The 13,604-nt window shown below is 36.6% G+C and overlaps 3 protein-coding genes and 1 long non-coding RNA gene across 10 annotated transcripts in view; 2 read left to right on the forward strand and 2 right to left on the reverse strand.

Moving 5' to 3' along the window:
• Window positions 1-5,786, reverse strand: part of LOC143175300 (uncharacterized) — a 48,939-nt gene extending 43,153 nt beyond the window's left edge. Inside the window, exons 1-3 of the long non-coding RNA XR_013000092.1 lie at window positions 5,737-5,786; window positions 5,319-5,446; window positions 5,049-5,150 (exon numbers count right to left, since the gene is read on the reverse strand). This is a non-coding gene — a long non-coding RNA (uncharacterized LOC143175300). The remainder of the gene's footprint in view (window positions 1-5,048; window positions 5,151-5,318; window positions 5,447-5,736) is intronic.
• On the forward strand, window positions 50-3,215 carry LOC116429081 (aminomethyltransferase, mitochondrial). Its single transcript, XM_031981538.2, has 5 exons — window positions 50-942; window positions 1,322-1,662; window positions 1,860-2,179; window positions 2,257-2,339; window positions 2,565-3,215. The coding sequence occupies exons 1-5, from the start codon at window positions 678-680 to the stop codon at window positions 2,900-2,902; spliced, it is 1,347 nt and encodes a 448-aa protein (XP_031837398.1). The 5' UTR covers window positions 50-677; the 3' UTR covers window positions 2,903-3,215.
• Window positions 5,787-6,265: 479 nt separating the features above from the next.
• Cox17 (Cytochrome c oxidase copper chaperone COX17) lies at window positions 6,266-6,834 on the forward strand. The gene is made up of 2 exons (XM_076373682.1): window positions 6,266-6,480; window positions 6,688-6,834. The coding sequence occupies exons 1-2, from the start codon at window positions 6,362-6,364 to the stop codon at window positions 6,770-6,772; spliced, it is 204 nt and encodes a 67-aa protein (XP_076229797.1). The 5' UTR covers window positions 6,266-6,361; the 3' UTR covers window positions 6,773-6,834.
• Window positions 6,835-7,115: 281 nt separating this feature from the next.
• On the reverse strand, window positions 7,116-13,496 carry LOC116429029 (zinc finger-containing ubiquitin peptidase 1). 7 transcript variants are annotated; one of them, XM_031981397.2, is made up of 9 exons: window positions 12,710-13,496; window positions 11,578-11,813; window positions 10,647-10,894; window positions 10,269-10,572; window positions 9,762-10,189; window positions 9,285-9,687; window positions 9,089-9,216; window positions 8,797-9,020; window positions 7,116-8,706 (listed from the first exon to the last, which is right to left on the reverse strand). In XM_031981397.2, exons 2-9 carry the CDS (start codon window positions 11,781-11,783, stop codon window positions 8,662-8,664), a joined length of 1,986 nt encoding a protein of 661 aa, XP_031837257.1. In that variant the 5' UTR covers window positions 11,784-11,813; window positions 12,710-13,496; the 3' UTR covers window positions 7,116-8,661. The 7 variants fall into 7 exon arrangements, with proteins under 7 accessions (XP_031837257.1, XP_031837255.1, XP_031837256.1 ...); XM_031981395.2 differs by having other exon boundaries at window positions 12,808-13,495; XM_031981396.2 differs by lacking the exon at window positions 12,710-13,496 and adding an exon at window positions 12,397-12,560.
• Window positions 13,497-13,604: the final 108 nt, after the last annotated feature.

Genomic DNA, 13,604 nt, shown 5'->3' on the forward strand with positions numbered 1-13,604 from the left:
CGCGGGAAAAATATCTATTTACCGCCTTACTATCCCTGTTATTCTTCTGCCGTTGCAAATGTGACGAACATCGAGTCGTACGGTCAACAAGTTGTGGTGCATTACTAAAAAATACCCGAAACCTTATCAGATCTTTATTTTGTTTCTGCAAAAGATAGAAAATCACAAAGAACGTTTGGAATACTTAACTTCACATAATTATTTCCTATAGAAACACTTTCACGAGTTTAATAATCGAAATGAAATAATGTATTACCTGTTAACATGTTTAACAACATTTCTTACAGACCTTTATCTAATCACAGTGAAAGATTAAATATTCCCATGCAAACTACGTCAAAAGAGAGAATAAAAAAGACAATTATATACCATCAAAAAATGGAAATAATCAAAATCGCTCCAAGTGGCAACACTATCTCGATTTCTTATGTTAACGTGATTTCATTTTCCACCAATTATCTGGCCGGACACACTCAACATAAAAATAGTAGACAATCTCGTGACTGCTTATCCATCGAACAGCTAAATCAGGTTTGTGTCACGTAGTGACTGATATTCGACAGTGAATCCGAGTCTGCGAGTAATGTCAGCGGGGTCATCGAGAGAGGGAATGATGCCGGTGCTCAAGACCAGCAATTTCGAGACAGTACTGGACGAAACGATACCGAGAAAGGACGATGTTTCGCTTCGGCTTACGCGGGAAATCGGTTTGCCTCGAGTGCTTCGAGAGCTGCCTCGAGACGCTCTGCGGAAATGTCCGGGAATCGTCCGGGCTGTCCGCGATTTCGGGGATCACCTCGAAACCGAGTGGCCCGAGATGTTTGATCGATTCCGTTGAACGATTAAATGGCGCCGAGGGCCGCCGTTCGTCGTCAACGGCCGCGAAACCGGCATCGGAGGCCAGGAAGACCTGCTTGTACGACCTGCACGTGGAAAACCGAGGTAACCGTTCCCCCTATCTAACAAGTAAGAACAATATTCGAAACAGTCACATTTCCACTGAAAATTACTGCTTGAGTTATTTTAGAAACTTGAGGCTAAGAGAAATTTTGCAACCTCTGCGGCGAGATAATTACTTCGGAAGGTTGTTAGAAACGGGCAGAGGATAAAGAGTGGAACTTCACTCGCAGTAGCTGAATATGAAATGTTCGAAATAGAAATTATGTTGTTAATACTTCCGAAGTCTTACACTAATAGATAGCTAGCTTGGAGTAACTCTTTGAGTAACTAAACAATGATTAATTGAGTTGTTGTTAGAATAGAATGTGGTGTGTTGGGAAATTTATTCGAACAATGAGAACTCATGAACTTCGTTTTTTAGGCAAAATAGTCAATTTCTCGGGATGGCTGCTGCCGGTTCAGTATCAGGACGCGATAGCGGCGTCTCATCAGCATACAAGGACGTTCGCGTCGCTATTCGACGTGGGCCACATGATGCAGACACGAGTGTTTGGAAGCAATGCTACTGATTTTTTGGAGTCTTTGACCACCAGTGACTTGAAGAATCTGAAGAAAGGTTGTATGGTACTAACAGTGTTTACTAATGAAAATGGAGGTATTCTCGATGACCTCATCATCACGAAAGATGATGAGGATAAATACTTCGTGGTGTCTAATGCTGGGAGAAGAGATGAAGATACACAGTTGCTGCGCCAGAAGCAGGTAAATAATTTGAAAGAAAAAAGAATTTGATATTTTTTTAGTTAATATTAGTACTAAAAATTAATCAATTTTATTATGAAGATTTTCAGCTTCTATTTTTAGTATTTAAATGTGGCAGAAAATAATGTACATTGAATTGATACGTTAAGTGAATTAAGTGAACAAACGGAACTAATTTCAATATATCGTTATTCCAGGAAGACTTCAAATCTCAAGGGAAATCGGTAGATCTAGAATTCTTAAATCCTCTAGAGCAAAGTTTGGTAGCCTTACAAGGGCCAACAGCAGAAACTGTTCTCCAAACGTTGGTGAAAAATGATTTGAAGCAGCTGAAATTTATGAACAGCGTGGAAACTGAGATATTGGAAAGCCGTATAAGGGTGTCTCGCTGCGGATACACTGGAGAAGACGGTTTTGAGATATCAATGCCAGTGGAAGTCGCGCAGACTGTAGTTCAGAAAATTTTGGAAATGCCTGATACAAAGCTGGCTGGTTTGGGGGCTAGGGATACTTTGAGGTAAGATTGGCAAAAGACGTATATATAAAACAAAGACTTTGTAAATAATTGCATTCTAATTTATGAAACTCTAATAGACTAGAGGCAGGCCTTTGCTTATATGGACACGATATCGATGAAGAAACCACACCTGTTGAAGCTGGACTTACTTGGCTAGTAGGTTGGTATATATACAGAATTGGTATACTTACTATAAATAGCAATAAATCTTGGTGTCATAATGTTTGTGTATTGTTTTATGTATAATATGGTTGCTTAAACGGCAAGGTCCAACCCTGTCGTTACCATTTGATCTGTATAACTTTTATTATCAACTTCTATTAATAAACCATTCATTAACTAGAATATAGGAAAGAATAAAAATCCATGTCTTATATCGTTTCAGCAAAACGGAGAAGAGAAGAGAAAAATTTCCCTGGTGCTCAAGTAATTTTATCACAGATTAAATCAGGTACTCAGAAGAAACGTATTGGTCTGATGATGGGGCAAGGTCCACCAGCTAGAGAGGGAGCGGCCATACTGACCCCAGAAGGAGAACGTGTAGGCAAAGTGACTTCTGGTAGCCCTAGTCCAACCCTCGGACGACCTATTGCTATGGGATACATGCCTCCAGAACTGGCTCACAGTGGTGGAGGAGTATTGGTTGAAGTTCGAGGAAAGACTTATAAAGCTACCGTAACAAAAATGCCATTTGTGAAGACGAATTATTATACAGCTAAATGATCGATTCGCTTCTGTTTCGTGTGGAAATCAAAAAATAAAGTACAAAATTCGAATCATCTCTCGACTCTAATGAAGTAGCTCAATTATTATATTGCAAATGTTACAGTGCCAAAGAAGTTGTAGCACGATTAAGTTTAGAACGCTTTCAAATTTCGCTGTATAACATTCTATAAATTTTTATATAGACTTGGATAAGTAAAAAATATGTTAGGTAATATTGTTCTATAAATATTATTGTTGTAAGGAACTATGAACTTTTTTAACTTGATGTACTACTGATTATTTATTCTGTAAATCGAATGAGATACAAATTTATGTAAATAAAGTGTAAAATAACTATTAATCACAAGTGCAACAAATTACTATATATGAACCTTTAACAGAAATATGTACGTATTTTTATTATAAAATTGATCTTATAAATAGATTAATAATATTTTAATTATATTTACACATACCTCTTCTTTAATATTGATGTCGCCATCTGACGATAAAGAATGAAATTGATTTAGAAATTTGAAGAGAAATAGATAACACTTTTACCTACAAAGTCAATGGAACTCTGTCGGTAAATTGTAGAATTTTTATGGTACAAGAATATTTACTGACTTAGAAGATAAATCATCAAGAGATAAGGATAATTTCACCGATAACAGTGATTTCCTCGATCACGGCCAATTCGCTCAAATTATTTATTATAAAATTAATAATTTTATTAATTTATAACTGGTACTAACGTCAGTAATTTCATTAATTGGTAAATAGTAGTCAAATCACAAATTATTACTGGTTATTATTAATTTACTATTAATTATTACTAATGATTTCTAATTATTATTAATTTTATATGAAATAAATTGATTACTCAGGTCTCACCAGATGGAGGTTGCTGCGAGTGAAGACCCGCCCTAATCACTTCGTTTTACTCTATTTTATCTGATTCTACTTTCGGTAAAATTATTTGTATTTATGAAAAGAAACGTTTCTATCTAACGCGGACTAAAACTAATTTCCTATTCATTATAGCTTATATTTAATAATAATAGATTTAGTTATCTACTTGAATATTCACAAATGAAAGCAAGAACAAAGTTTTCTCTTTTGCAATACTAAGTTAACTTTAATTAACAATCAATTTAAGGATGTAACACGTAAGGTGTTACATAATATTAATAAAAGGAACTCCCGAGAGCAACCACGTAGGATGCTTCAACATTCGCAACGTTAATGTAACTCTACGCACCTATATTTTAAAAGTAACTAAGCAGGTACCTGATCATTAACACCAGAGTGTTTAATTAACACAAATCATAAAAATACAAAAATTCAAAACTACAAGCGAGTATAGTGACAAAGTAGTAACAAAACTGACCCCACATTCGAAGATGCAGTCATTAATAGATGTCCTCTTGAGAAACAGTTTGTCGGGCCTCTTCGGTGGTTCGCGATCGCTGAAACCCTGAAACTGTTCGGTTGTGACCGACTAGCAACTAGAAAGTTGCTAACCGAGTTCTATGCAATTGAACAGGTCGATTGTTTCGAGGGGACCGAATACCGATCGCGACCGCGATGACAACTTTCTCAAAGCCATCAAATTTGAAGAATCGGAATCGAAATCGGATTTGCTCAAATTATTTATTTCAGTAGCAAGTTGTCACATGAAATGGAGACATACTCGATAAAAGATCGTGATCTTTTAAATCTACCTGCTTAAATATGAAATACACACTCACACTCGGAAAGGTAAATTACCTACCTACCTACTCCTATATATAAAAAAAATGGCAAAAGATACATTCTCGCCAACACACTCGCTCCACGATTCTTGCACAACACTAGGGTGCAAAGTAGCCTAACCCTAGGGAGGCGTCCCGGGACGTCCCCGGCACCTTAGCTCAAAACAACATTCACACTCTAAACATTTACGTACCAGACCCTGAAATCGTCTGGCAAAACTAAGCGATCATTATCAATTAAATTTATAAACATAAAAATTCTAGATTATTAGTGTATAACCTAGAGAGTTCTTCCGCGTTTAAGAAATTAATTGTGTGTAACTCTCTCTCTCTATGTAAGTTAGATTTTTTAGTTCTTTCGTCCTGCGACATGATGAGTGAACAGAGGAAGAAAAAAACATGCAACTCACCGATCGTAGAATACAATTTGCAAGTTGTGCGTCTTATCGGAATCCTGAAGAAGATACTGTTGCCACCGAAGTAGACCTCGTGGATTTAGGACACTTGATTGACTAAACAAAAAGAGAAATATAATCAGAAACTTATTACAAAGTAGACAATATTTAATTTAATAAAAATTTTCAATTTTAATGTTAACTCATAAACAAATTGCATTTTATACTTTCAACTAATGACAATTCAATAGAGACGATAATAAAAACATATATGGTGAATGTTACCTAATTTTTATCACAGACAATTGACTGCAATATTCAAATTAAATTTCCCTCCAATATGTTAGCAAGTTGTCATGGCGTCTTTTGCGCAGTAGCATAGCGACTGGTTCGAATGATACGGAGCTAAAAATCTAAATTGAAAATGAAAGACGGATTTAGAATGAATGTATTGAAATCATTATTCTGGTCTTATAATATAATTACAAAAAAGAAACTGCATCTTGAATATAATGAATCGTAAATAGTATAATATAGAAATCAATGAGTACCAACTGGTACCGGACAAGAACAGGAAAAAAGCTCGGTTGCAATAAAACTTTTTAAGAAAAAGGCGAAAGTATTAATGGTAATAGTAAGTAGATAATAGTAACTATTAAAATCAATGAAAAGACTCTAAATGTCAATAAAAAGAATAATATACCCGAAAATATGCGGAGCTCTTATGACATGTCTTATCACTCCAAAGGTCACTGAACTAATGGCGATTCTTCTTCGATATTTCTAATGGCGGATTAGACAATCGGGCAAGGGAAAGTTACCCCATTATCCCGTGCATTGTAAAATAAAAAATATGAATCAGCAGCAGTGTCACTGTAATTTGTAAACAGAAAACATTCTTCATTAAATTTAAACCAGATAAGATCAGATGAAAATACTATAAAGTGAAAAGTAAAGGATAAATAGTTAATGTTAAGTTATTCAATGATTTGAATCCGAACATCGGGACATGAATCTAAATACAAAGCAAATTGATCGATGGATGACAGAAAGTTTGCATATATTAATTGACACAAGTACCTTTAGCTGTTACCAATGAGTTTGTATATTAATTATTACTCCAAATTGTAATTACAATTGTATAAGGAAGCGCAACAAATTCGAACGTTTTATTAGCTTGCTCATTTAAATTTTACTGAAATTCACCGCTTGATGGCGCTGAAGTAACTATAGATGCATGATCGCACGTGCACATATGTGAACTGGTATAAAACTGGATGTAATTATAGAGTGAAGTTTATAAAAATTTATCTTTTTATAAAATAATAATGGGTAATTCAATGAGTAACTCAAGTTTGAAAGCACAGTCGGATAAGGCACAAAAATCTGATAAACCACTCAAGCCTTGTTGTGCTTGTCCAGAAACAAAAAATATCAGAGATGAATGGTAGGCAAACATTTATAATTTTAGTATTTTCAAAGAACAACTCATGACAGTTACTATAATTTGCTAACGAATTTATTATAATAATTCTATAAAGAAATTGAGTATTAAAAGTTTTGAAACAATTTGTTTCTTTACATATTTTGTAGTATAACCTTTTTATCTATTCTGTTAATTTTGTTAGATAACATTAAATGTTTAATTTTTCAGCATTATCACTAAAGGAGAAGAAAATTGCCAGCATTTAATAGAAGCACACAAAGCTTGTATGAGGTCCCTGGGATTCAATATATAAATTTAAATACATGCAGTTATATTTTAGTAGATTTAAATAAATGAGCTCAGGTTTTAGTTATATATTAATGTATTTATGTCACATTTTGTGATGAATTTAGTACTTGTGAAAATGAGTACATTACTTGGAATATTTTTTCATTTATCAAATAAACACATTATTTAGTTTCTATTAAATGTATTATTTATTGCTTATGAAATTATGCGAATTTGTATATTATGATAAATGTAGTTTAGTTTTTAAAACTAATATATTTAGAATAAATATTGGGTATGAAACATTACTCATAAAATGGGAATTCTAACAAAGCATATATTTTAATTTGACATGTGATTAATATAAAGTCCTTTTTTCACACTTGCGCAACAATTCCACAGCTTGATTTGCCTGAACACTCCAAAATGATAAACATATTTTTAATCCGCATACACTGAAATTCGATACAGGCATTAATTATCATATACCTCTGCTGTCAGTCATAATTATTGCATCTGGTCCTACTGAGCAGAAAGACAAATTTTTCATCTGATTAGTGCATAAGTTATTAAAATTATTGTAACATAATACCACATTTTTACAATAATAAACATCAAACTTTTCGATGGTCTTGTATGATTAACTAGAATAAATAGATCTTATATATATGTATCAGTACAATTTATGAAATATAATAAATATAATAATTATAATAATGTTAATAATAATAATAATCATTTACTCAATTACAACTTTTTTAAACACATAATATAAGTAACAAGTAAATGGACTGTAGTTACTTCCTTTCTCCTTTTTTTCGGTCACAGCATTGCATTAAACTTACACGCTAATGTAGGGGTAGCCTTAAATTAATTGAATAATTAAATAGAATATATACTTAGTATGAAAGTAGTTGTACTTTATGTATGAGTGAGTGAAATGTAATATAACGTAGACTGTGCAAGTATGTGTATATGTATATATAGATAAACATATATTTAATATATGGAAATACATCATTCATTCTTGTAGACACCCCAGAAATATGTAAAGCAACTGTAATGAAAATATATTAGAGATTAACTTGCTTGTAACGATATATAAAAGTTTTATCGTAGTACGCGTCGTATTATTATTGGTATCTTTTATTGACTAAAAATTGACAACATTTTGACAACAAAGTTTATTAAAAATGTAGAGTACAGGTGAGAGAAGGTAAGCGCGGACAATGTTGCTTTCTGCAATGTATCGACCTTATGGAGTGCCTTCAAAAATATTTATAATCGGTGATTGATTAGCGTAAAATCGATAACAGCATCACAGCTACGAAAGTCTTGTTTTCCAAGCTCTGCCATGGCTTTTTTCGCTGATGCAACCGACTGGCATAGGACGATTGGTCGACTAAAAATTAGCACAGCCTGTTCGGTGCGACGAAAATTGAGCAGAACATTGTGGACAAGAAATGGCGATCGAATTAATTCTATCCGTTAGATACTCCGTCACTGAAACTTTCTTTCCCAAGCACACATCGTAATATAGTATCTCCAGAGCTGAGTATGGATTTTAAAAAAAGAAGATCAATACGCGCGACATTTAAACACTTGTTTTTTAGAAATTACAACTTCTGCGGTTCTTTTCTTTTTTATAATTTAGTTTTCAGCTCCAAAACTCTGAACCGCGACGCAGGCTTAGGATATACAGAATTTGAGGAGCCAGTCGATTTATGACGGCTAAGAGATGCAAGAATATATTGTTTAAATAATATTTTTGCAATTACTACGGTGGAGCAAATTCTCTTAATGATAAAACCTAGAACATTGCGGTCACGTAACTTTAAGGATGCTGGACAAAATTGGTTTGAGGCAGTCTATTATCTTTCCACAAAATTTAATTCCTTTTCGGGTTAGCAAATCTCACCTATCTTGGGGTACACGGATCCAACGTAATACTTTGCTTTGCTGAAAAATGTTCAAATAACATCGTTTATTCATTATACGATAAGTTGTATGTGCAATCAATTATAGAGAAAATGTAGAGGTATTTCTTACTTGATATTCTAATTCAGTTTCCATGATACCAATAACTGCAACGACTTGATATTGCCTTGCTTTCATCGCGGCGATCGATTTTCGGACCAAACGCATTGCACCTAGTGCACTACTTGTACTGTTAAACTGTGCCATTTGTGCTGGACTATGGCTTGGGTCAAGTACTAACATGGTTATTGAACCATCTCTTAATTGTTCTACTCCTATTATTGTTCTACTATGACCTGAGAACAGAGACAAAATTTTACCACCAATGCTCTTTCAATTCTTCTACCTTCTTCCAAATATTTACCTTGATGTTGTAGATAAAGGGGTGGTTTAAAATCATCACACCGCTGAAAATATTGTAAAACCCAATTAAACATCTCCGGATGTCCACCATCAGCATTAGTTGGTGTATAAAAATCTACCAGCTGACATCTGTACATTTAAACATATTATTGTATAATAAGATACTCAAAACAAACTACAGAGATTGTAATACATACTTTATTCTCAAACTAGATAACAATATGAATACTTCCGTGGGACCAATCCATTTCCTAGTGTTCACCAATTTACCACCTAACTGTTCTGCTCCTTGAGTATCAAAACCTTGAGCCCAAGCAAACTCTATCATCTTTTGAAGTCTAGAGATAGATGGTATAGAACTTCGGAGCGGGTTTTTAGTAGAACTACCACTACCCAGGCCAGAACTCCACGCTTTATAAACTAACTCATTATACCCTGTATGTTGTAAAAGCGACGAAATTAACATTTGTAAATTTCTATATCCACATCCCCAGCCTTTGTCACCATAAGTAGTGGCGTAATGATCTAAAGTGGAACACATCCAGGTGCTCAACACATTACTGCATGCTTGACTCACAGCTCGTATCTTTGAGACAAGTCCTACAGAAAAGGTTGGTAGAATAGTACATTAAGTTTCTGAGAATAAAGAATAATTTTTATGAACATCTTATTACCGCGTGTACAAGAGCTGCCATCATCAATGCCACTACTCTCAGCTACTCTAAGTTCGCTTTGTCTTTCATAATAATCAGCAATTGTCATTTCACCCGAATACACAGCCCGCTGCATATTAGTGACACTTTGTTCTCTAAAATTGCCCTGATTGTCCATGCCATACTGTGCTCTCAATAATTCAAATTCACGTTGTTCTCGCAATTTCCTAACTTCTTTTTCACGCCTTTCCATGTCTTTTGCCAACAATCTGTCAGTGGACAAGTCTGGAGTTATGGGAGATGGAGTGCCTTTTTTGCTAAAGTGTTCTTCAATGTGTACAGTTAACTCATCATTAGTTTTAAACGAAGTACTAAAACAAACTGGACATGCTGGAGTATCACTGCCAACCGTTGCCAGATCGGACTGTGAAGCTGCACCATTCGCAGGGCTGTAAAAAAAAAATATATATTTTATAGTAACAGTTTACAGTTAGCAAACACTATTAAAACTCATAAATTTAGGTATACCTCAAGATGTCTTTGTGCTCTATGTTGACATGTAACTCGAGATCAGAAGAGTTTGGAAATGATGTGATGCATAAAGGGCAGTTGAAAACACCATCTCGAGATGGTGGAGATTCTGGTGGGAAGGACGGCGAAGTGAGATCAAAATGTTGCCGATTGATATGCTCTTCTAGCCTTAATGGACTGTCAGAACTATAGGGGCACATAGGACATTCTTGAACTGGAAGTTTTGGTGTAGCATGAGAACGCAATTGTAAATTTAGGCCTGAACGTAATGGAGAACCATGACCAGCTGCACCCTCTATTACTGGAATAAAACGTTTGATTACTTTACTTATTTTTAGATATAAGTATGTAACATTCCATTAAACTCTTTAATACCATTATTAACATTTCCAGTATTGTTATTATTATTATTATTATTCACATTAGAACTAGAATGATGTGGCTCTGACTTTGATGATTCTGGTAGTTGTTTAACGCGTAGACTAGATGAGCTGCTCCACCCATTTTGTAAAAGTGGTGGACGTAGAGACATGGATGGTGAAGGGCCACGGCACTCGTCATGCCTATGATCATCCACTAAGGAATCATCATCGATAAATGCCATCATGTCATTCTCTGGTGTGCTACAATTGAAAGAGATAAATGTTACTAAACAAACATTTCAGTTAACAATACATACACAAATCAGATATAAATTTCTTGCTTCTCATCAAAAACAATTAATTCCCATTTTGATTTTTGCTTTTAACAATTAATTTAATTAATGTAATTAAATTTGTATAACAATGAAATACTTTTAGTAAGATTATCACAGAAATATACATACATGACTTTATGAATGAAAGTTTCATTACTCTCTTAAAGACAAGTGTATACTTCATTCACATTTATATTTTAAAATATCTTGTAGTTATTCTTTAACAAATAGAAACTAATTTTTCTGCAATAACGATTCAACAATAAAGTAAATACTAGTACAGTTCAATATGAATTTGCTACAACTTCTAACTAAAAATTTAAATAACGTACAAATGATTAATACTTCCTATTCTATGGTTAAATATCGACTTATTTCTGTACACTCAGTTACAATAAATTTATTCATATAAAAACTACTGTTACTGATAAGGACCATCAGTTAAGAATAACATAGCTTTGTAAGGTACAAAGATAGCGACATCTAAGGCTTCTTTGCCGCCATTTTCCAGGCGATCATTATAATTTAAATTCCTGATTATGATAAACTTATCTTACACAGAGAAACGAACGATACAATCATTTAAATAAATAATCGAATCAGATATACCTTGGCGTTAAGTAATCCAAATGAGCACTGTTAACATGCATTAACATTTCCGTCGGCGAAATCTCCCCCAAATCGCAAAACGGGCAATTTGCGGCGCCTTGGAGATGATAGAACACCATATGAGACCTCATCTCCTCATCGTTGAAGCCCTCGAGGCCGCAAATCTCACACGTGTAATTCATTTCAGGTGGTTTGCTGGCCGCCATTTTTATTACATGCAATCAACACTTGTCTATCTATAATGGGAACGGAAATGCACATTATTAGATTTGCACATGCACCAGAATGCAATAATCCAATCAAAGCGAACTGATGCCTCGCAGGGCAGAACTTTTCCAAGGAAACCGACCAACTGAACCGTCGTTTATCAAACTAAACAACTAACGCATTGCACAATTTCTAAAAAGATAAATCGCGTTCAATCACTGCACGTTGCCAGCTCCGTTCGGAATGAACACATAAGAAAGTACAGCTGATCAAAACGAAGCGACTCACACGGGTGCATCGAAAACGCACCATCGTGTATTATCTTCGAAGAATCGATAATTGAATTCAGGGTCGCGTGGAAGTGTTCGCGATTCCAGCCGACAGGGGATTCCGCGGACGCGTGATCGCTGATCGCGAAATATCAACATGAATAAGAGAAACGGGCAACAAAGTCGTTTCCGGATGCATCGCCTAGCATCACGAGGGGTTGATTTATCGCACCCGCGGCTCATCCGTGTCGTAATCCTCTCCGAGGATGGGAAAGATGCCCCAGCACGATGCGCCACGTTCGTGGGTTCCGCGTGTACGAGGAAATGCAACGCGACCTCTCACCTCCGCAACTCCGCCGCCTGTCTCTCGCCCGATCAGCAGTCGCGGTCACGAGACAATCAATGCGTTCCCGTCGCCGCGGATCTCATTATTATTTTTCTCCGACGGGGAGCTTCGATCGGAGGAACCGTGACCGACGATGGCGACGTCGACGATGACGGGCCACGGCGATCGGAGGCGAACGGGATGAACCGAAAGCGTGTGCACCCTCGTTAATGTTCCCGTCGTGTAGGAGGTCGCGTGCCTTTTCACTCGCCCACCCTCAGGGGGTAAACTAGGCCAACCAGCGATTCGTAGAGGAACAAAGTGGACGCACATCAGGTTGCTGGGTTGGGTTGACCCATTTAGGGGAAGCCGTGCACTCTTGACTCGCGTCTCGAACTCTTCCATGAATTCGGCCACCTCGCCACTCACCGAATTAATCCGGCTCCTGTCTACGGGCCGGGATGCGTCTGTGTGTGTCTCTCTGTCTCTCTCTCTCTCTCTCTCTCTCTCTCTCTCTCTCTCTCTCTCCCCCTTTCTCTTTCTGTATGTGTCTGTGTGTTTTTTTCGGCGACACTGTTTCCCTTCACGACACAGCAAGGCGTCCGTGCAGGCCGAAGGTACCTAACACGGCGCCTCGTTTGCCTCCATATGGACAGCGCCAATCCAGCCCGACACTTTCGCGGAGAAAGAGTTTCCCGTTCCGCCACCCCACTGTGTCGACCCACCACCACTCGCCACCACGTCTCTCCGGAGGGTTGCGCTTGTACAGCGGACCTTGCCGAAGGCGCTACCGTCGCTATCACCCTCGCAACCCTCGTTGCACGCGGTCGGTAAGCTTCCCGGAACTTTGTGTAGCTTTTGGCCCGCCAGTTTTCCATTTGATTTCATCCTCGACCCTTCCTCATAAACGATCGACAATGTAAGGGTGACATTGTTGACGTTCGACACGAATCTTTCACGGGACTCTTGACCCGAAAAAATTTTATCGAGCTTGCGTCGTTAACTTAAAACTGCACTACCCTTGATATTTTTGCTCTTTCTTTCGCAAGAAAAAATTTAGCCGAGTTAACCAACCGTAGGGATAAATTTCGCTTCGATTTCTCTGAACAGGCGAGACTTTGTCACAAGCGAAGCGAATTTTAGATGACAATGTGCTCAATGGAAACACCTTTAGCGCGCAGGCTCGTGATATTTGAATCTTATTTATGATAGCCAGCGTGAGTTTC

Source organism: Nomia melanderi, chromosome 14 (assembly GCF_051020985.1).
Source record: "Nomia melanderi isolate GNS246 chromosome 14, iyNomMela1, whole genome shotgun sequence".
NCBI classification, from domain to species: domain Eukaryota; kingdom Metazoa; phylum Arthropoda; class Insecta; order Hymenoptera; family Halictidae; genus Nomia; species Nomia melanderi.

Coding starts and splice junctions, on each gene's coding strand:
- LOC116429081 (XM_031981538.2), top strand. CDS start 678: ATGTTTCGCTTCGGCTTACGCGGGAAATCGGTTTGCCTCGAGTGCTTC. Junction 943..1,321: donor CCTGCACGTGGAAAACCGAG/GTAACCGTTCCC, acceptor TTCGTTTTTTAG/GCAAAATAGTCAATTTCTCG. Junction 2,340..2,564: donor TGGACTTACTTGGCTAGTAG/GTTGGTATATAT, acceptor ATATCGTTTCAG/CAAAACGGAGAAGAGAAGAG.
- LOC116429029 (XM_031981397.2), bottom strand. CDS start 11,783: ATGGCGGCCAGCAAACCACCTGAAATGAATTACACGTGTGAGATTTGC. Junction 9,688..9,761: donor TGGCAGCTCTTGTACACGCG/GTAATAAGATGT, acceptor CCTTTTCTGTAG/GACTTGTCTCAAAGATACGA. Junction 9,021..9,088: donor CCTTTATCTACAACATCAAG/GTAAATATTTGG, acceptor CTCTGTTCTCAG/GTCATAGTAGAACAATAATA.
- Cox17 (XM_076373682.1), top strand. CDS start 6,362: ATGGGTAATTCAATGAGTAACTCAAGTTTGAAAGCACAGTCGGATAAG. Junction 6,481..6,687: donor AAAAATATCAGAGATGAATG/GTAGGCAAACAT, acceptor TTAATTTTTCAG/CATTATCACTAAAGGAGAAG.